The sequence below is a fragment of the Terrapene carolina genome, unplaced genomic scaffold (genome assembly GCF_002925995.2).
Source record: "Terrapene carolina triunguis isolate 2854851 unplaced genomic scaffold, T_m_triunguis-2.0 Scaffold836, whole genome shotgun sequence".
NCBI classification, from domain to species: domain Eukaryota; kingdom Metazoa; phylum Chordata; order Testudines; family Emydidae; genus Terrapene; species Terrapene triunguis.
Genome location: NW_020665187.1, coordinates 908719 through 931218, shown reverse-complemented (window position 1 = coordinate 931218; position 22500 = coordinate 908719). Strand labels below are relative to the sequence as shown.

The 22500-nt window shown below is 37.7% G+C and overlaps 2 protein-coding genes across 2 annotated transcripts; both read left to right on the top strand.

The window, feature by feature from the left end:
- Positions 1 to 7913: 7913 nt before the first annotated feature.
- Positions 7914 to 10386, top strand: HOXC9 (homeobox C9). Its single transcript, XM_024206900.1, has 2 exons — positions 7914 to 8451; positions 10142 to 10386. Exons 1-2 carry the CDS (start codon positions 7914 to 7916, stop codon positions 10384 to 10386), a joined length of 783 nt encoding a protein of 260 aa, XP_024062668.1.
- Positions 10387 to 16833: 6447 nt separating this feature from the next.
- HOXC8 (homeobox C8) lies at positions 16834 to 19649 on the top strand. The gene is made up of 2 exons (XM_024206903.1): positions 16834 to 17272; positions 19060 to 19649. Exons 1-2 carry the CDS (start codon positions 16837 to 16839, stop codon positions 19350 to 19352), a joined length of 729 nt encoding a protein of 242 aa, XP_024062671.1. The 5' UTR covers positions 16834 to 16836; the 3' UTR covers positions 19353 to 19649.
- The last annotated feature ends 2851 nt before the right edge of the window (positions 19650 to 22500 follow it).

Sequence of the window (22500 nt, the reverse complement as noted above, 5' to 3'; positions counted from 1 at the left end):
TATGCTGTTGGGGGTGTCTTGAAGGGAAATACACATTGGAAGAGCTAATCCAGACTATGTAACAAGCTACTGTTTCCGTCTCCTGTGCAGCCCTCTCAGTATTCAATCTGATCATTTGTAGCGTATTTTGGTCCTTGAAGGTGCACTGAAGAACAAAGCAGAAAGTGGAAATCAAACTTACCTTCCGCTCTGTCTATATAACAGCAGAAGCATCAGATTTAAACTGTAATAGCCATTTTAAGTGCTATAATCAGGGGGTTCCACTTTTAAGAACACATTCTCTTGTGTTGCTCTGCTACAAACTGGATTATGAACTATTATCCACTGAGGACACGTGTAAAAGCTAAGTAACTGTTGATTAAGAAAATGAGTCGGCTAAGCTATATGATTAGCATCTTTCTTTGGCAAAGTAAAAGGAGATATTCCCTCCCCTCCTCCCCCCCAAAAAAAGAAAGCGTATTGGAAAAGTTTGGAAAGTTACATCTACTAGTCACCTATTTGAAAAAAAAAATCCAGGGTTACACACAAATAATACATGTGTGTATTTGTGCGTGTGTGTTTCCCCCTCAAGAATACCAATGACAGATAGGAATAAGGAGAAGAAAAAGGAGACAAAATAATTAGAGAAAAGGGGCTGAGACAGTAGAAGTGAATCTTCAGATATTGTGTGTTGTGTTATTATAAAGGAAATTCCCAGTCCACGTTGTGTTGATATTATAGAGGGGGGAAAAAGTTTTGTTGTGCGGAAAGTATAATGATAAGACCACTATGACTGTTTTGGGTGTGCAAAATCTCAGAATCCATTCTTTTTCTTACATCGGGTTCAGATTTTTGTGGGGGAGAAAGGGCAGTATATATATATTTTCTTGTATTGTAACATTTCTGTGTTTGCGTCCTACTCTAACTTTATGCTTAACAGTTCCGTAACAAACTTTCGGTGCAAACAATACATTTCGATTGTAGAAACAGAAATCTCCCTTCTACCTAGGAAAGACATTTAATGTTGACATTGTAGCTCAGATCAGACAAAAAAGCACGTGAAAAGAAGTAAATGTATAGTCCTAAGCCAACAGTTTTAAAATGTATCGTTTTTCTTTGTCTGCGGTATTAAATATGATCTTTTTAAAGTGTGGAAAGGGCATCATAGCTCTGGATTTGGTTCAAAGGAGGATTGCATGGAGAACGACTTTTGGGTTGGACACCTAGGTTGAACCAGGTTTGAAAAATTTAATATGCAAGTTGTAAAAAACAAACTAATAAAAAATCTCCTTTGTGGTACTGTAAATTAATATTTCAACAGGGAAAAGGCTGATTATTGCTCGTTTTAAGTGTAATTATTTGACATTAGTGCTGTGATAATTGAATGATTTAAAAGATTCATTATATATATATATATACACACATACCATTTCGCCTTTTCTGTATTAACAATTTGCAGATGTTTATCCCTTTCTTCTAACAGCATGTACAAGAAAAAATATCTATTCTGTAGATATTAAGATTGATTTTATACCAAAGACTACACCCCTGTAGAGAAATAGAAGCCTGAAGTTAATATATATTTAGCAACACAACTCCAGAAACGCAATAAAAGTTAAAACCTCCCCTACTGTTTTTTTAATTATGATATTAGATCAGAAGGCATGATGATGTGAATTTATTGGCTTTAACAATTTTGTGTACATTTTCCTTATTTTTATGTAAAAAACATGGGTAGTCAAAAAGACACCACGCTGTTCGCGTTCATCTCACTTCATATAATTTTCTTTGCTTTGTGGCTAAACATGCACGCACTTTCTGATGCTGTTATTATCAGGGTAAAATATTATCAATATTACTATATGCTCGATTGTATCATTTTTCTTGCCTATGTTTATATAATGCTCTTTCCCCAGCAGGTGTAATTTTAAAACCTGAAGGCTTTGTCTGTGTGTCTCTACGGGTTCCTATGTGTTTTATTCTTTGCTGCTTCTGGTGATTTTGTGGTGCTTTAAGAAAATACCTCCTGGGGAAGAAAAATATATTTAGAAGTTAGTAGGAGCTTGTAAATTCGTAACAGGGAGGCTAGGGTTTGGTTATAGGCTCCTCCATTTTGCTGCAGTTCAAGAAGTGCAGATATATATTTTTAATCCCTCCTTGTTTCAGTTAGCCGTTTGCCTCGCCTGAGCTTGGGAAATTGCATTGGAAGCTTAGCTTTCACTAAGATACGTGCCTGTGGTATGTTTGAAAAATCATCTGGAGCGGCTGTCCAGAATTTTCTGAATACTAACAAATCCCTCTGTTAAGGGCTGTAATGCTTAGGTGTCTTGGATTTTCACACAGTCACCATGTTATTTAACCAGCTCTTGGGGTGTGCAGATGATCTTTACAAATGATTAACAGAATCAGATCAAGGCTGTGTGTGTGTGTGTGTGTGAGGAGTGGGGTGGGGGGGGAGGAATATGTGGTGTTTGATTTATTTTTAAAGAAAGTTCACTCTGTTGTAGAGCAAGACAGGTTAAGAGGTAGGTTGGTATGGTCAAGGCAGGTATAATTAAACAAGGCCCAGAGCTCCAGTGGTTTATATTCAGATGCAAGCCATCGCCTTCAGCTGAAACACCCCCTTTTTAATAAATAGAGTGAAGTTATTGTCCGGTTTGTGTCATCGTAACACCTTGGATTTTCCTTCATTCTATCTGGAGTGCAACTGTGCAGCCTAAACCATAGAATTTGCAGACAAAAGTTGCTGCTTGGAACTATAGTTATTTATGCTAATTACAGGGTGTCTGACAGAAACATAATAAATGTAGAAGGAGACGTATAGAAATATGTTTCTTCAGGCAGTATACAGTTTTACTCTTTGGGTTCAGGCTTGTTTTCCTGCTGTTCTTTTAATTTACTTATTTTTGAAATGTTCCCCCTCCCCTTTGGTTGACCTGTACTTCATATCACACCCCAAACCAAGATAACCTAATATGCCTTGGAGATTAGCATTTAGTGTAATTTAAAGTTTTTTTCCCCCTTCGGTTGCTCTAGACAAGCTTCCATCTGTGAATGTTTTTAATGGGATTAGTCTAGTGGAAACCTGAAATTTTGGAAAGACACCATAACACAGTTAAATAAATTGGTCCTGGGCTTTAATTGCGCTTCGGAATTTATTGTCTATTACCCCTACCTTCTGACACTAAGGAGTCTGGAATCCAAAGTCATAACTTCTAACAAAATTCTTAGCAACAAAGCGGTGTGTGTTTGTGTGTGTAGGAACACTTAAACAGGTAAAAACTTCTCTAGAGTAATTTTTAAACTGAATGCTCATTTTATTTACCTGTTCCCCTTCCCTCCCTTCATGTTGGGTTCAATTTAAATATTATGTCCATATAAAGGCATTTTTAGACAAGTCTCATCAGTAATATGTTGTTTTGAAGATCCTTTCTGTCCAACATGTTAAAAAAACCCGAGGAAATATGATATGAAAGTAGCCAAAGAAAATTGGAAAACAAAACAACAGCTACTGCACTGCTATGGGATCCACCCGTAATAGTTTGCTGAAATTGGCCTTTCCTTTTCATTGAGTGGCTTTAAAAAGGTAAACATGAAAAATAAAAGACATGTAGGAGATCAGGAGATATTTTCTACTGACTTCAGACAGTCTGCTCTACATTCATGCAATCCAACCCATTGTGTACTCTTTTTTCATAAGAGAAAGGGGGAGGGTGTAAAAGAACAAAAGAAAGAAAGAAAAAATTGGGGGAGGCAGAGGAGAGGCGAAAAGAATGAAGGACAAGGAAAAAAATATAACAAGAGAAAGACATGCGGGGTGGGAGATGAACTTTATTCTGTTGAGGGATTAAAATCAAAGCGATATTCACTGCTCCTGTGTAAATTAGTGCTGTCTGTATGGTTAGTTTCGTTTTGTTTATGAAGAGATAACACAGCACGGCTTCAGATTGCTTCGATGCAGGATGTGTGTGTGTGTGTGTGTGTGTGTGTGTGTGTGTGTGTGTGTGTGTGTGCAGGGGTTAACCAGAAGGGAAAAGTAGATTATTAATACGAACTTGACAGTGTTAATTGAACCAAGTGGAAGCGGGGAATGCGTTTTTGGAGTCTCTGTTTGTCTGCCTGTCAAGGGTGGAGTGTTGTCTGCTAATCCCAAGGCCCTCACTGGAGTTTGTCGATCAAACCCCTTCTTGAATGTCTTCCTCTGGTAGCCAGTAACCCATAGAGAGTTGCTATTGCTATTTATAAAGAGCACCGCTTTCATCTTCCACACAGCTTCAGGGTGCAAATCCGGACAGCTGCACTGGATCCCTGTGTGGAGCGCTGCCTAGTGTTCTTCAGGCCTTGAATTGCCACAAGGAGGTGGTGGGACTTGTGCATTTATTTATTTATTTATTTCCAATTGCTGTGGGACTCCAAACTAGCCTTTGATACCGCTAGTTTGTTAAGTTTTTTTTTTTTTTTAATTGCAGTGTCACAGAGCTGAAAAGACACAGTCCTGGGCTTTTTTTCTTTTGCATCTCCTTGAAATCAGGGAAAGATTATCAAAGCGAAACTACGAGATTGAGGGAATAAAGGTCTGCAGTTATGTGCAATCAAAACAGAGAAGGAATGGATTTCTGCAAACTGCACACGCTTATCTGATGCACACACACACACACACACACACAAGGGACCAAAGTGACTGGAAATAATTTCGCTCCAAAAGGTGTCAAAACTAAATGTGTCAAGACGGTGATCAATAAAATAAACAATGGCGTTCGCTTTTTTAACGTCACAATTACAAATCTACATGATTTTTGTTGTATTTCCCCCCAAAATTTGATATTGTTTATATTTTGCAGTGATGTGTTGGTTTTGTTAAATGCACAGAAGTTTTTGCTTTCAGAATAATGGGGAGTGGAGGAGGAAGAGATATTAGACAGCCTACATGAGAAATGATAGTTCAACATCATTTCAGTAGAGGTAATCTTCCATTAAACAAGTAGCGAGGCATTTATGGAAACAGAATCATATCTGCTTAGAGTCTACCTAGAGCGTTCACAAATGTTGCAAGATAACCTTGTTGGTATTGATTGTGGAGCAAACCTGATTTTAATTCTAACGTTTACCTCCGGTTGGAAAGACTACTCCCTAAAATAAGTATATTTCAAAATATGTATTCATTTGCCCTGCATTGCGACTCGACTTTATCCATGAAACCTTACGCTTATCCACGTAGAAGGTTTGATGTAGACAAAAACATAAATGAACATTATTTTACTTCGCTACAGACTCAGAGTTATGTTATGCAATTACACAACTAAATGTTCTGATAATATTATGCTAAGCCATGTTTTTATTTTACTTTAAGATGAGCTGCCTCTCTCTGTTTTGAACTGGGTAATTTCTCAAAGCATGCTGCTCCTTGAATGAAATAGGCTGGTACTGCAAACGTTATGATTCTTAAAAAAAGAAAATCCTATGCAGCTCTATGGAGAGTAAACAATTCTATTTAATGAAAGTTTCCGTGTAAATAAAAGAAATCGTGGCCAGCAATGTTTTCCTTTGTATAATACTAGAAATACACCATTCACAACTAAATTAGTGACCTTGTCTGCTTGTGTTAAGGTTACAAGAACTGTTTTTACTTATTTAAACCCTGTGTTTTTATAATCTCTGCTCGTTATGTATTTCATATATTGTATATTTTGTCATTTCCCCCCCAACATTTTTCCACTAGTCCTCCTTTGCACTCACTGCTCTTCTCTATATCTCCCTCTGTATATAAAGTCCTCTCTCTCTCTTTCTTTCTGCATATATGTCCAGAGCCAACCATTCTTTTGTAAGGCTCCATTTACAATAATTCAGCCATGTACCAAAGACAAGATTCCTTTACACATCCACGTTTTTACATCACAGCATCTTAGCAATCTTACATAGTGAGTATTCAACAAAAATGGAAATAGAGAAAGAATGATGAGTATAATTTTTTTCCCTCATGAACATAAAAACAACCGTCACTAGAGACTTTTGATTGACAAATAAATTGAACTCAATAGAGGCCAAAGGGGACATTATACTCCTATAGGAATATTTCCCTTTAAGGACTCACATAAAGCATAGGATCTAAAACGGAATGAGAATAAATTCTGAGAGAGAACGAGATGATGACTTCAGATTTCATAGACTCTGTCCGAATTTGGATTTTCATACACACAGAGAGATCAATTTCTATTTAAAGTGGTCCTTTGATAGAATTAAATACATTTCTAACAGAAACTAGGACAGACTTGTGCATATTTATTAAGAACTTTGGAATTAAGGTGCAGTCTTAATCTTTTCTCAGCTGAAACATGGGCTGTAAGTTTCTAGGGGCTGGGGGCTTTTTAAGCAACATCATATATTAATTCATATTTAGGCATGTATCTGTAGCCATCTGCTTTTTCTTCATGCTCGAATTTCCTATGTTACATACTGGGAGGAAAAGCATTCATGTCATATGTGTTCACGGGACTTACATACACTGTCCATAATGTATGTCACTGGTGCATGCTGAATCACTAACGGGCATATGCCTCTGTCTTTCTCTCTTTCTCTATCTCTCCTTGTCTATCTGTCTCGCTCTGCGAGAAACCACCATAACCTTCTGAGACTCCACTTTTCTTGTTCTTGCAAAATTTTGAGCATTCACCTTCATCCCACTCCAGTTACTATGAAATTCGAAGTGATGAATTGCCCTTCTCAGCACTAGATAATCCCCATTTTTGTTTCTTTTTTAAAAAAAATAAGTGGCTATTCTGTGTAGGTTATTCTTATCCTCCTCTTCCAGAGAAATCAACTAACTCCATTCTTCCAGAATCCAATGGGCGTGATCTATTTACCTACCTGCCTTTCTCTACAAAGGGAAGGTTATTTCTTTCAAAATGCAGACCGAATGTTAAGAATTTAAAACAAAAAACAGAACCCAAACTATTTCAATCCATTTGGCAAAAAAAAAAAAAGTTTCCATACATTAAAATAATAATAATATAAGTGTCAAGTGTCCATTGTTGCTTGCTGTAAATATTCAGAAGGTTTTCCCATTCCCAGCTACGCCTTATAGCCGAAATTCACTCTTACAGTTTTATTTAATGAAAGACACATTTATGAACAATCAAATGATCCTCGTAAAAATTTTATTGAAGGACATAAAAACATCCACGGCTACTTGCCGAACAATTCAGAGGGAATCTGCAAAAGCTGTCTTTTTTGGGGAGGGGTGGTGGTGGTGGTGGTGTTATTATTTTCCACTCATGTTTTACAAGGTTATCCTTTCCACTCCAGAAGACAGTTATTAAAAAATAGATATGCATGTGACCAACAGATTTCTTGCCCTAAAGCAGGCTTGACGACTATTTCCCTGTAACATATGACAAAAAGTCCATTTATTTTTAGGCTAAAATCAGATCCTTCCTTGGGTGGTGCTGAAGTATGATGGGAAGCACACCTCTATTACACTTTGAACCAGTCCCTTTTTACTGATATTCAATTTAATGTATCCATTATAGAATACAAGCTGCAGAAGCAAAGGACAGACAGAGACAAATTACGTCAAGAAATAGTTCCTGGGATACCTTACACACATACCTTATAGGCTCACTAGCAGGACAGCTTTTTATGCCAGACATAGCCACCTCTGGCTAATGAAATGCAAAAGGCATTGCTTCTAATATCTGCATTATTTCAAGAGTTTTATGAAAAGCCAGGTCGCATAGTCTCTATTTAAAAAAAAAAAAAGACCTGCGGATTGATCCACACTGTATTTTTGGGTAAATACAATCACGTGAGAGCTGAGAGCCAATAGCAAACTGGGAAAGGCTGAAAAAATAATTACCTGCCCTGATTGTTCTATGAGAAGATAAAAAGTACACATACAGTTCATACAATAATCTTATGAATGTAAAAGAGGGGGGAACATGTCGGCTTCTGGTCCCATAAGCAACTATTATGTAGATTCCTTGATAAGTCATGAAAATGAAGAGCTCTTGGCATCAAGGTTCCCAGCCACTGGCTCTCACCCTGCAGCAGCTAGACCTTCAGGATTAGTACCGGACTGTGCCGATTTTCCATCCTGCAGTTTTGCCCCTAAACCGGCCGTTTTTACTACTTCATGGGCTCCCGTGCATTCTCAGTCTTCTGTGGTTTACCATCCGTATACCCACCAGCCTCACATTGGGGCTGACACCAGGTATATGCGCACTTGGTTGGAACCCATCTCAGGCGCTGTGTCCTTCCCTGGCTTCCCACCCAGCAGCAGGCATTACGGGCTCAAGCCGGACGCTTTCCCCGGCCGAAGGGCGGAATGTGGCCCGGTGGACGGGCGTAGTTATCCGGATTACATGTACGGATCCCCGGGTGATCTCAGAGACCGAACTCCGCAGACTATACCCTCTCCGGAATCGGAGGCAGTCGCTTCGAGCAAACACAAAGAAGAAAAGAACGAATTAGACCCTAGTAAGTTGAAGTCATTCTTGTTTACAACCGGGGAGGCATTACAGCCTCTAGTACAGTACTCAATAAAATGAAATTACCTTAGAGGGCCCTGTCCTAAAACTCCAGATATACAGGAAGACCTGGGTTTAAAAATTCCCCTAGTCTAACCTCAGGACAAAGTAGTTTCATTTTCATTTTATTTAAAAACGATAGGGGGGGATCTATTTGTTTCTTTGGTAAAATATTCATAACCCAGCCTCCGCACCAAAGCTCCTGTCTCTCAGATATTTCCACTTTCAGTCAAGAAGAGTCCCTTCTAGTTGAGAGTTAATTCAGTGATTTGGGTGTATGGGGTGGGGAGAAAAACACCCAGGGATAAATAGAGAGAGGTATATACATGTCTTTAAAAATGCCCACCTATGTAATTATTCATAAAATACTCCAAACATGTGGGAAGAAATGGAAAGGTGGTTGCCCTGAGAAAAGTGTTAAGGAGTGTGGATTATGGGAGGCAAAGGCATACAGAATCTATGGGGATAGATAAAGGCGAAAAGCAGCTTTAGGCAGGATATTGGACCTAACACTTGAAAAAAAGCCCATCTTCTTTAGTGCAAAAAACTTGAGCACTGTAGGGGATCTGATTAGCCAGATGCCCATTGCACCACTACAAATGTAACCGGTCTTTTCCACTCTAAAATGTTCATCTCAGAATGACCATGTGTCTCTTAAATGCAGATAGTTGCTTCTGACAGTATAGTGAGTGCATAAAGGCAACGCACAGAAAGCAAAATAAAGTGTGATTCCAAATCTAGTGGAACTAGAATAAACGTCCAGTTAAGTCTGTGAGTGTGTATGCCTGTACACACACACATGTACACACACACACACACACACACACATACACAAGCATGCCATGTGTTTATTAAGACTTCTGGCCTAACAATCTGATGAAATGGTGATTTATAAATTATAAATTGTGAGTCTGTGGGTGTCGATGTATCCCCATATGTACCTCTATATGTATGCATTCATAGATATAAGTATCCATATGTGACTATATAAAGTAAGTCTGTGATAAAACAAGTAGTAGGATCAGGGAAAATATTCTCCTTTGCTGGTAGATGGCTCTATAAAAAGCCTACGGTTGGATCAAGGAGATGATTCTAACGATAAAACAGTGTGTTTTTTTTCGTTCTAACAAAGTGGGGATGGGGCAGCAGAGAGAAAGGTCTTTTAGGCTTGAAGACTGTATTTTTTGGAGCCAATGGATTTATTCTGTGGCATCCTCCAGATATTTAAAAAAAAAAAAAAAAAAAAAAAAAAAAAGCTAGTCATTCCAGGACTGGTCTGGTTATAGAGAAGGTATTGGAGAGCAGAGGCTGTAAAGAGAGTTTATGGGCCTATAAAATGGTGGGAATTTTTACTTTTTATGACTATGTTCTTAGATTACTCCTGCTAGGGGATGATTATTATTTTAAACCCATTGCTACGGTTTTATTTACTGAAACTTTTATCTGAGAGCAATAGTAAAAGGAAAGGAAATGCCCCCCCTCCAAAAATAAACACATTCATGCCTTCTGAAGGTCACTTTAAAATATTTACCTACTTCCTAATTAAACACGTTTATTTAAAAAATAATAATCTGGGTGTGAGGAGAGGGGAAACCAGTTGTTGAAATTAATGATATTTTAAAAAAAATCTTCTCTCTCAGGCAATCCCGTCGCAAATTGGATTCACGCACGTTCCACAAGGAAGAAAAGATGTCCTTATACAAAGTATCAGACCCTGGAACTGGAAAAAGAGTTTTTATTCAATATGTACCTCACACGGGACCGGAGGTACGAAGTAGCCAGAGTTCTTAATCTCACTGAACGCCAAGTCAAAATCTGGTTTCAGAACAGGAGAATGAAAATGAAGAAAATGAATAAAGAAAAAACCGATAAAGAACAGCAATAAAGTTGGCAAAGTCAAATCAATGCAAGAGAAAGGAGGAGAGGGGAGGGAGGAAGGAAAAGCTGTTTCTTTGGTTCGAAATGTTTCTGACTTTGAATGTGCTGATCAGTGTTTAGAATTAGTTAAACACAGCCAAGCGTTTGGGAGCACCATGCTTTTATAAAATGCAACTAAAATAAAATGATTTTTTTTGTCCTTTTCAGAAAACAAAAAAGAAAAGTACTTGAATTTTTTTTTTTTAGTATTTTATTTCGTAAGTTAAACTTATCCAGTGTTTTATTTTTTTAATTTCATGACTTTGTGAGTGCATATTTTGTACAAATGAAAATGAGAAAAAAGGCTCAAAAGTGTTCTGTCATAGTGTTGGTCTGGTGTACTTATTTGTGTATTTTATTCCTGTCTCAGACCCGTTCTGTAATATTGTTATGTTTGCTATAGTAGAACAGCTCTATGTAAATATATACTTAACGTTACAAAAAGAAAAAAAAAAGAAGGAAAAAAAAAAAACCTTATCATGCAGGTGTCTTTTATTTAAACTCCACTTGAGAAACAACAACCAGAGTTTATTTTTCAATGGTATTCAAAACTATGTTGGGATTCTTAAAGGAGACACCCTCCTTGCACCACTGAATTTAGCACTGATAAAAATCGCAGTCTGTTGAAATGGAATTTGAAATATACCTTATTACAGGAAGCAAATGAAGATGGGTGGAAAGAAAGGACGCTGCTTCCGCTCACAACATTTTGTATTTAATAGTATAATCATAAAATGCGTTTAGGTAAGGGTTATACGTGCCATAAATTTTTAGGTTTGGATAATTAATTGTAGTAATTTATGACCCCGGGCAATCGAAGTATATGTAAAAGATTAAATATGTATGCTGGAAAGGGGTGCTTGCGGCAACATTCCTCTGTTTGACATCCGCCTTTATTGCAACTATTCTGCGTTATCAATGAGATGCCACGGCTTGTAGGTTTCTTCAACTCCTTGCACCTCAGCGGATGTTATGTTGCAAAGTAAAATATAATCGATTGCGGTGGAATGTTAAAAAAAAGTAAGAAAACAAGAAAATGTGTGTTGGGGGAGGGGGAGAATTTTTCGGTCTAAACGAAATACGTTTTTTTCCCCCCTCACTCTCCCGCCTCCCTTTCTTTCTGTACAGAGGTCTGGCTTGTCTGCTGTGGTAGGTAGGGACCAGTGCTACCAGTCTAAAATGGGTAGGAAGTTTCTGTTGTTGTAGCGGTTCGTGACAATTTTAAGTGGCCCAGATGGGCGAGAACAGGCTGTCACAATACATTTTTAGCTTGAAGTATAAATTGATGGGTGCTCAGAGGCTGCTCAAAGAGAGACAAGGGGGGAGAAAGTATAAAAAATGATCAGCGGGGGATGCTTAATCATCCAAACTTGTTCTAAGGTGCCTTTCTTTAATGAAATGAGGAGAGCAGGGTTCTAATCTTTCTAATCAAAAGCAGAGCGAGGTAGTAGGATATGCTTGTCACCTTGGCTTCTCAGCCTTCTCCGAAATAAAAAAATCTGGAAGCCATTACCCACTGATCTTATAAAATATTGCCCTTTAATATTTCTTTCTTAACGTTTTGAGGTTTTCCCCCCCTTTATTGATTTGTACTCTCGCTTTTATGGCACCGTGGCTTTTTTTTAAGGTGGTATGGGTCCACCACAGTACCTCAGCTGGAGCAACATCCTGGAAACAGTGGAAGCTAACAGCTCAATTCATTCAGAGCCCAAGTCCCCTGCTCTTTATGTTCGGAACGTCCTAAGGAGCCCACTGAAATGTGCAGGTTAAAAGGCATTTTAGCAGCGCCAAGAATGATGGGCCAAAAAAAACCAAAAAACAACACAACAACCACCACAACTGAATCCAGTCCAACCCAACCAAAAATAGTCCTGTCATTTCGTGTATTTTCCCCCGTTCTCCTCCCCTTCTAAATCCGTCCGCGTGAACTCGATTAAAAACAAACAAACCACTGTTCGGATTTCAAAATGGATTGGCCACCTCATGTTTGCAATGGAGAAAGTTCACCCCTTATATTGGAAAAGTTCCCACTTTGGATGGGACTTTTAAATCAGCTTCGGGCCCACCTCTCTGGTGGCTATGTAATGAAACGCTTTTATTAACGTTGAAAAGAAATGATCCATGCGTCTCAGTTTTGAACCCCCCCCATTCAACCCGATCTCATTTCCAAAGAGACCATAGGTCGCTTCCCCTCCCCCCAGCCCATCCTGCAGTCTTTACTCCGGCACAAGTCCCATTGGAGCTTATGGGCACGAAGGGATATGGCCCCTTTTGTCTCCGTCGAGGGTTTTCTTTTGTTGGTGATGGGCTGTTTTGTTTTAAATCCTGCTGCAGTTACAGTTCATGTGCAAGGCTCTTAACTGCAGAGTTGCCCCGTAATTTTAAGTGTCACTTGGCCGTTGGGTGATAGTGGGGAATAATAACTGAGCAGGCATTGAAATGCTCTGCAATTGGAGAGTCTTACCCTTTCGATAAGAAAAAGAAAAGATGCAACGTGACTTAAAAAAAGAGAGAGAGAAGCACATTTTCAGAACCTTGCGGTGAGTATTGCTGGTCATGAATGTAACAATAATACTCAAATGGAGGATCTTCCTTGGGCATATGGTTTGCATCTCTGTGTATATATATTCCTGCTTCGTTTAAAGATGGCCCTTTTGTAACGCACACAAAAAAGACAGGATACTACAGCTTTGAAAGCTGTCCATAGGTACATTTCCGCAGGGGGGGAAAAAAGCCAGTTTTACAACTCTGTTTGTGTCACTGCTATGTGTGCTGAATAGAATTGAACAAAACAGGACCACAGAACTGGCTAGACGTCTGGGTTTAATTGTTTTATGGTTTAAATAAGGTGGGTGCTTTTCTCTTTGAAACCGGATTATTGGAATGTTTTGTCTACAAACTACAAACAACAGACCCCCTTGGCTCAGGGGGGAAAAATACCACCCTAAATTAAAACTGATAAAAGCACTGAAGGTTAAAGGAGAGAGATGGTACGCTGCTGCGTTTGTTTGTCAGTGTGTATACACGTTGTGCTTTTTTATAAGTTCCTTAGCAGAAAAAGAAGAAACAGAAATAATTTTTGCAAAAATACTACCCTCTTGTTTATGAAGAAACCATCACTATCTCATTATATTGCTAAGGCGTCATATCAAGCTCTCTGGCAAATCAGTAATTCGTGTAATTATTGGTTATAAAATGCCTTCTGATAAGCTCAGTATACCCATAGCCACTTCACAGTTTAGTCAATCATACAGTTTTCTTTGGCTTTATATATCTATCTATCTATCTATCTATATCTAAATCTGATCTAGATGCTGAAGAAACCGCTCCTTTTCCTTTTTGACAGAGGGATTTCTCTCTCTCTCCCTCTCCCTCCCTCCCTCCCTCTTTTTCTCTCTCGCTCTAGCTTGGGTAAAGAAAACGCAAGATGGCGCTGTTGTTCAATATTAGAAGTCGTTTGGCCCATTAAGTTACAACGCATCCTATTACACCTTTAGGCCTCTAAAAGGTTGTAAGAAAAACAAATCAAAACAAATATGTATAAATTCCCTCACCTATGACTTGTAAATTAGCTTATAATGTGTATCGGAAAAGCAAACACATTAGAAACTGTCAAGGTGGTAGCAAAGCTCTGATTCTTAGGTAAAATAGTCTTTCAATAAATAGATTTAAAAAAAATATCAGTTAATTATATCTGATGAGACACAGAGCCCCTCAGTCCAGCATCAACTAGTAAATATATAAAATGCTTGCGGAGAAATCTGTTTTGTTGAAGTCTTTTTCTTTATTAAAGCTAACACAAGTTACACCTTTTCAAGAATATGTTTCTGAAAAAAAATGAAGCCGTAACATTTTTTTTGGTAGTAAGATCAGAACATTAACTCGCACCCATGACAAATACAATAAAAAAAATCTAATCCTACAATACAGACAAATTTATAAAGCTACATTCCGAAGCGTGGCGGCACACACACACAAACCAAAAAAACTGTAGACAAAGAACAGTACTTTCCCTGGACCGTAAATGTCAAGATATTTTTAGGAAGATCTGAGAGTTGCACATAACTGATTTAATGAGAATGTTTTTTGCATGGACCTTGAAGGTAAACATTTATTGTTAAGCCCTCATACGGCTCGATAAATAGTCTGCATTATTTAGTGTATCTTTAGGTATCACACAAATGCACATTCGGCTAAAAATGCAGCTAATGTTTCAGTCACATAATTTAATTTCAAGAAGAGACTATCTGAATTCTCAGTCATTAAATATAAATCCACCGCCATGTATAGAATGTTTAGTTATTGGGTATTTAAAAGTAGGAATTAGGTTGATCATATCCCTGTAAAATGGTTACATTGACTATTAGCTGCTAATTAAGGCGTTTATATCCCCAGGTGCTTATTTCCCCCTTTAAATTGTTTTTAGGGGTTTAATGAGACATAACATTTTCTCATGTAAAATTCGACATGCTAATTCTACCCTGTTTATAATTATTTTTAATGTGTGGATAATATTTGCTCACCGTACACGTATCTTTTCATTTCAGTCATAACCTACGATATGGTTGGAAAATTGCTCTCCGTATATATATGTATATTTGAAAAAAAATTCCAATTTGTGAAGCTTTTTGAAAGAGAAAATACAATCAGTTGTTTTATTTGGGGACACCTATAGACATGGGAAGGGGTTGTTTTGTTTTCTCCCTCCTGAAAATATATCTGCTTAAAAAAAATACACCTAAATGCCAGTCTCGCCAGATATTTTAACGAGTTCATGACACTAAAATGAAGAATTGGAACCCTGGAAATATCTTCGTAAGTTTGGGTTAAAATGTATTTCACTCTTCCACACTTCAGAACAGTTGGCATTTCTTAGGTCTTTTCTGAAATTAATTAACTCGCATTTTCAGAAAGAACATAGGGGGGAAATTTGAAGCGATCGCTGGAAATATTTGAAGGGAAAACGCTGACAGTTAATATCACTCCATAATTTATAGACGTGACTTTGATTTTTTCACTTTTAAAAAGCTGCAAGACAGCACAGGAAGGATTAATTTGCAAACCCTTTTCCCCTCAAAATTTTAAGAGGACGACTGCTGGCTTATCCTATATTTAATGGTCTGAGTTCCTTAATGCTATCATAAAATGAAGTGTCTCAAGTGAAAGGTTTCAATGAATGGTCATTTATAGTGAAGGGAAACTAGAGGGGGAAATAGGTGCTTTAGCAGCATCTGCAAAATTAAAACATGGAAACAACTGTCTGTGATTTAGAAACATGTCGATTTTTAAAGGCAACCCTAACCACACACACACACACAGAGACACCCACACCCACACACAGACACCCACACAAAAGAGACTTCATACTTTCTGTCCCATTTTTCCTCTCTTTCTTCAAAAGTAGCTTTCTTAAATGCATTGTTTACTTTATTTCCTTGACATGATGCTTTCCTGTTATTTTCAGCGGTGGGTTTTCAATGGTTGGTCCAAAAGGAAGAGGAAAAAAAAATCCCAGACTCTTCATTCATTTATTTATTTATTTTTTAAATAGGGCAACAATAACCAACCAATCAAACCAATTGTCTCCTATAGGGGCAGCTTCTCTTTTTGTTCTGTTTGTTTGTTTCATTTCGATTTTTCAACAACAAACAACAACAACAAAAATAGGAAGAAGGGATGCCAGTGAGCTGAATAGGGTGCCGACTCATAACCCCACAGACGTAGTGTCAGAAGAGAAGAGACGAAAACCTCGCTGTAAATACGTAACCAACACTGAGTTGGTTTCCTGTTTGTCTTTAAACCGCATCAAAATATCGCCACGAAAATAATATTTCTATTGACACCGAATTGGTCTGGCTGGCGTTTCTTTTACCTGTTGAGGTTACCTAAATTGACCTCGCTGGCGCATGTATTTGCTGAGATAAGTGAAGAGGCTCGCTTGCAAAAAAGCACCTAAAGATATTAATGCGCACCTTTCATAACCCTCCTTCATTCATTAGATATGTTTTTCCCCCTTCCCCTCTGAAGGCTGGTTTTTCCACGTACCCTTCACCCCCTTCAAGACCCCCCAAATCCTTGTCATTTTCTTTCTAGCCTGTCTTGGTGTAGAAGAGTGATGAGTACAAATCGCGTGTGAAAGCGCCACACCATCGGGATTTTGAGGAATTTGCCTATGGTGTTAAAGGGAAGGAGCAACTTACAGACAAACTGAGAGAGAGCTCTACCTACCGACAGATACAAGAGAAGTCAAGAGCATTAAGAGGCGTAAAGCAGCCGTATACACACTCAGGCACTATGAAACGTCTTTGAGAGCTCATAAAAAAAAAAAAAGCCACTAAACTCAGGACTTTATACAGTCCAGGGAGAGCCTAGCACTCATCTCTTAGAATTAAAGACTTTTTTTTTTCATGCGAAAGTCATGAGTTCCTACTTTGTAAATCCTCTTTTTTCCAAGTACAAAGGCGGTGAATCGCTGGAACCAACTTACTACGACTGCAGATTTCCACAAAGTGTAAGCAGAAGCCATGCTCTGGTTTATGGTCCGGGCGCTACCGCTCCCAGCTTCCAACACCCTTCACACCATGTCCAAGAGTTTTTCCACCACGGAACCTCCAGCATCTCTAACTCTGGATACCAGCAAAACCCATGCGCCTTGGCGTGTCACGGAGACGCGTCTAAATTCTATGGATATGAAGCTCTACCAAGGCAGTCGCTTTATGGTGCCCAGCAAGAGGCGACCGTTGTACAATATCCTGACTGTAAATCGTCTTCCAACAGTAACTCTAGCGAGGGACAAGGCCATTTAAATCAAAATTCGTCTCCCAGTCTCATGTTCCCATGGATGAGACCACACGGTTAGGACATTTTTTTCTCTCCTCCTTTAACTGTTTTTTCTTTATTTTAGATCTTTATATATATATATATATATGAAAAAAGATAGACATAGCTGTAAAGTCTGAAAGAAATGAGCAGTTTTCTAATAATATTTCTTCTTCCTAGGAAGTCCTTTGAAAGCAAACAAGCCAGCAGTTACTAGACAGACAGCAAGGTGATACTGTACAAAGGGTTTAAATCACAATAAAGTAAAACTTGTTTTTTATTGCTTGCCTTGAGGATAGGCAATAAGATACAGCTCCCACGAGGTTATTTGCATGTTGATAATACACTGCTCTTTAAAATGTCATAGAGCCTTTCTTAACCGCTTGGAGACTTAGGCTAAAAGGTAGGAACTTGCATAAGGAAATTATTCATACTTTACATATGTATGTTTATGTATATATATATATATATGTAAAACATTACACATATATATGTATATATGTAAAGTATTACTCTCTATATAGCTATCTATCTATATCTATCTATACCTATCTATCTATATCTATATCTATATCTATCTATCTATCTCTCTCTATCTCTCTCTCTCTATATATATAATTAAATACAAGTTAAACTTAAAGGGGAACTTAGTTCAGAGCTGGGTGGGATGGAGGGAACATTCTACTGTCCTGGACAGGAAAAGATAAAGGGAGAAAGGAAAATGGACTTAACAGAACTTTGTTTGATGAAGTAAACTGCAACCATTCCTCATTTGCACAGAATCCTAAATACTTCAAAGTACAAGTTTCTCTCCCCTAGCCTCAAGATTGTATATAATGCTTGTTAATTCAAAACATATGAAGGCTAGACTATCGAGTGCTAATTTTAAAGGACAATCTAAGCAATAAAGTTTCCCCCAGCCCCCAAGAAGACCCACTTGCCTTGTAAACGCTTTTAGGCTTTGGCCCAGAAAAGGCTTAAATTAGACATAAAGTGGGAAAACGTTATTTATCAAAGCTTTGATTTACAGGTAACCACATGTCATAATTTTGAGCTATAAGATATTTTAGCAAATCTATGATTTTTTCTCACCGAGTAAGCACTATGCAGAAGGGAGTGTAAGGAGTTAGATTCAGATACATAAGCCCTTTTTCTGTTGTTGTTGTAAATGTCTATTTATGTAACTGTTTTCAATACACTTCCTGTGTATGTATATACATATACATATGTACACATCTCTATATGTGTATATACACACACACACACACACATTGATAATACAAACACACAAGGGAGAGGTAGCTTATCCAACAAAAATGCAGGTCCTCAGGGCTCAAAAATATTAGGAAGCTGTGAACATATATTTAGTGAGCTACATTTGCAAAAGGAAACCACAGTTAGACATTTTGCAGAAGAGGAGTGGGCTGGGAGAGGTTGGATTAGTAATAATAATATTTTTAAAAAACATAACTTGTTTCATTTGATTTAACACCACAGCTAAAATCCATCCAATATTAGGAAGCTGGGAGGATATATTTTGTGAATTACATTTGCAAAGGGAAACAAGAGGTGGATATTTTGCAGAAGAAGGGTCTGGGGTGGGAGGGAGCATGATTAGGGTTTATTATTATTGTTGTTGTTATTATTATTATTACTATTGTTATTAAAAATAAATAGTTTGTTTTATTTCGGTTTAATACCACGAGGGGCTGCAGGCATAGAGAAAGGAAGACCACCAGTGTCTCTAGGAAAGATCAGGCAAGGAGTTAAAAAAAAAAGCACAAGGAGAGAGCTAACAAGTTATGTTGTTTGTGTTCTATAGCTCCCGGAAGGCGCAGTGGCAGGCAGACTTACAGCCGGTATCAGACCCTGGAGCTAGAAAAAGAGTTCCTCTTCAACCCTTATTTGACACGGAAGCGGCGGATTGAGGTCTCTCACGCCCTGGGACTGACGGAGAGGCAAGTGAAGATATGGTTCCAGAACAGGAGAATGAAATGGAAAAAAGAAAACAACAAAGACAAGCTCCCGGGGGCCAGGGACGAAGAGAAAACCGAGGAAGAAGGGAATGAAGAAGAGGAAAAAGAAGAGGAGGAAAAAGAAGAAAGCAAGGACTGATTTCTCAGCTCCTTGAAGTCTCGTTTTATGGCAGATGATAAATCGAGATGTTTACGACGGTCATTTGCTTTTATAGAGTATAGAATGGAGAGCCTCACACAGCAGTAACTACCTGTCAAACAGTTGTAGCCTTTTTTATTGTCATAGAACAACTTCCCCTACTTTTTTCTCTCTCTATATATATAGCTGCATTTTTGGTTTCATAAATATATAGTTGGCTTTATTACAACAGCAGGAGGGGGAAAAAACCAACACAAACCAATCATTGAAGCAAATGCCACATCTCCAAACAGTAGATTCCCCCTACTCCCACTCCTATCTATCTAGATAGAGATATATAGATAGATATATAAATGTATGCATCTTATGTATTTGTTTTAATAGGTTTGAATAGTATTTCTTCTCTACCTTGGTTTTCCCCATTCATGATCCAAGGGGAAGTATGATATTGCTTTCTGCTAGTCTTAGCTTATTTTTAATATCTATATATCTATATATCTTCAGTGCTAATACCCAGTTATCATTTAACTTTTAGCTGCCTGTCTGAATTGGAAGATTGGTGGGTGACTATAGGTGACACCACGCACATATTAGCTATATATGAATATATCTGTATGTAGATAATACCTATACGCCTATGTCTCGGTAGGCCAAAACATGAAGGCTAAGAGCCTAACATTTCATGATTTATATAGGCACTGTTTACCATTTCACTGTGTGAGCACTCGAAATTCTTAATATACTACCTAAAGGGAAACCTGCAATAATAAACAAATCTATTATCAACAAGGGGCTTACATATCCTAAATTTTACTTGGTCAGAATTTATTAAAGGAAAAGAGCGAGCGAGCTGCGTTTTGCCCTGATGCAAGCTACTAAGTAGCATAAAATAAAAATGATAATAAAAAAACCTTGTAATGTACTTTTCACTACCTATAGAAGGAGTCATGCTTTCAAAGTATTTGTAATGCGGTTTTGTTGTATTTGTTGCTGCTTATTTTCTTGGAAAAAAAATTCCCAACAACTGAAACTGCCTAGTTGAGAACGCACAGTATTGTATTATTTTATTGTGCTTATAAAGTAGTGTAGAACTAAATTGCACTGAATGTATAGTTATCTATTTGTCTTGACTTATCTGTTAATGCAACATGCTCGGAAAAAAAGTCATTTGTTTTATGTAAAAGCATAGTTCTGCGTGTTCAAACTCTGAATGTAGCAATTTCTGCCAGAAGCCAATTTCTGGACACCGTGGATTTGTATTGTATACGTGAGACATTACGTAAATAAATAAATAATAATAATTAAAAAAAAAGATTTTAAAAGGGCTGAGTTGCGTAAATTGTTATGCATTAATTTAAAACCATTCACACACACACACACACAGTTAGGAGATGCCAATGAGTCCCAAGTAATATTTCATACATTCAAGTTACTGGTCCCCATGCTCGCACAGTTCAAAACCAAGAGCCATCTTTAAGTTGCAAGGAAATCAGGATGTCTGACTCTTGGCACAACTACAATAAATGTGGGTAATTAGACATGGTGAATAAGCGGGGGGGGGGGGGAAATAAAATCTGGTATTATCATTACCAATGCAGTATTGTTTACTGATATGTAGTCTTAGGGGTTTTTTTTAAACTCCATTTTCAAGTTGCAAGCTTCCAGAAATATTCATTGTTAAAATTCTTCTCTTGGTATGAAACATGCCTACGCATGTCCACATTACCCTATAGTTCTTCCTTGGGGTGGATGGGGGGGGGGGAGGAGAGAGAGAACAATGTATTAAAAGTAAATAGCTTTATTTTACTTTCCTCAGCTGGGAACTTCTACTGAAAGGTCTCAAAAGTGTAACATTCTGGTCTTCCATAGCTCTAAAGTGCAGCAAATCCTCCACTCTTTCTTTCTTTGCTCAAAATGAGGTTACAATAACCCAGAAGATTCAGAATTTTTCATGTCATACGTATGTGCAATTTGCTACTTGCAAGCGATCGTTATAAAGCGATTGAGAGATTGGAAAGAGATTATGTATACATTAAAATGTGCTTTAACTACGTTGTAGAGATATTCGCAAGCCATACTTGGACTATATGCGAATATAGTTAACTAAGTGAAACCCTTATAAGCATCTTACGAAGAAAATTGTCATGAAAGCAATGAATAGCTTTTTCAGATGCAAAATCAGAAATTATTTTTATGAATAAATAAATAAATCCCAGTTATCTCTCTTGCACCTGAAGATGTCCAAGTGACACGACACTGAATCTCTTCCAATAAAACCTGAATGTGATGACTTCAGTTCTTCCCTTTGTAAAATAGGAATATTATAAATATGCTCCCCAGCGTCATTTTGTTAAACCATATATGCTGATCTCGAAAATGTTTCTTTTTTTCTTGTCTGTTGATAAATGGACTACATCATATAGTCGTAGTGGGTATAAAAGTGACGGGTTGTTTACAACGATAGTATAGATAAGAAAGCACAAGATTCCTAAGATACATCCTGATGCCCTGAACTATGTCTGGAGAAGAGACTGGGGTTTGGGACATTCTTAACCCAAAACACCAAGATTAAAGGATTTAAATGCTTCAAATAATTGAAAATGTTGGACACTGCTCAGGAAGAGTATACAACGAGGAAGAACTAGTTTATTACATATTAAATCTATACTGATATGTATAGCTATACACCACCACAGACATAATGCATGTGCCTATGCAATATGACTATGTATAAGTGTAATTCTAGATTTCTCGTACCGTTTATGTGTGTGTGCATATATAAATGCTCAAAACACACACCCAAGGCATAGGGATATGGAATATGAATGTGTGTATGTTTCATTCTAGAAACCTAGTGCAGATTGTATGTCGTGCATGTATTCACGTTCAAAACACAAACACAAACACAAACAATGTATATGCATATGGAACATGGACTGGTGAATGTCTCATTCTAGAATTCTAATGCAGATTGTATGTGTGCCTATTATTCATGTTCAAAACACAAACACAAAATGCATGTGCATATGCAATAAGAATGTGTCTATATAGAATTCTAGAATTCTAGGGCAGATTTGGGGGGAGGCAGAATAGGAATTTCTATCTATCTATCTATCTATCTATCTATCTATCTATCTATCTATCTATC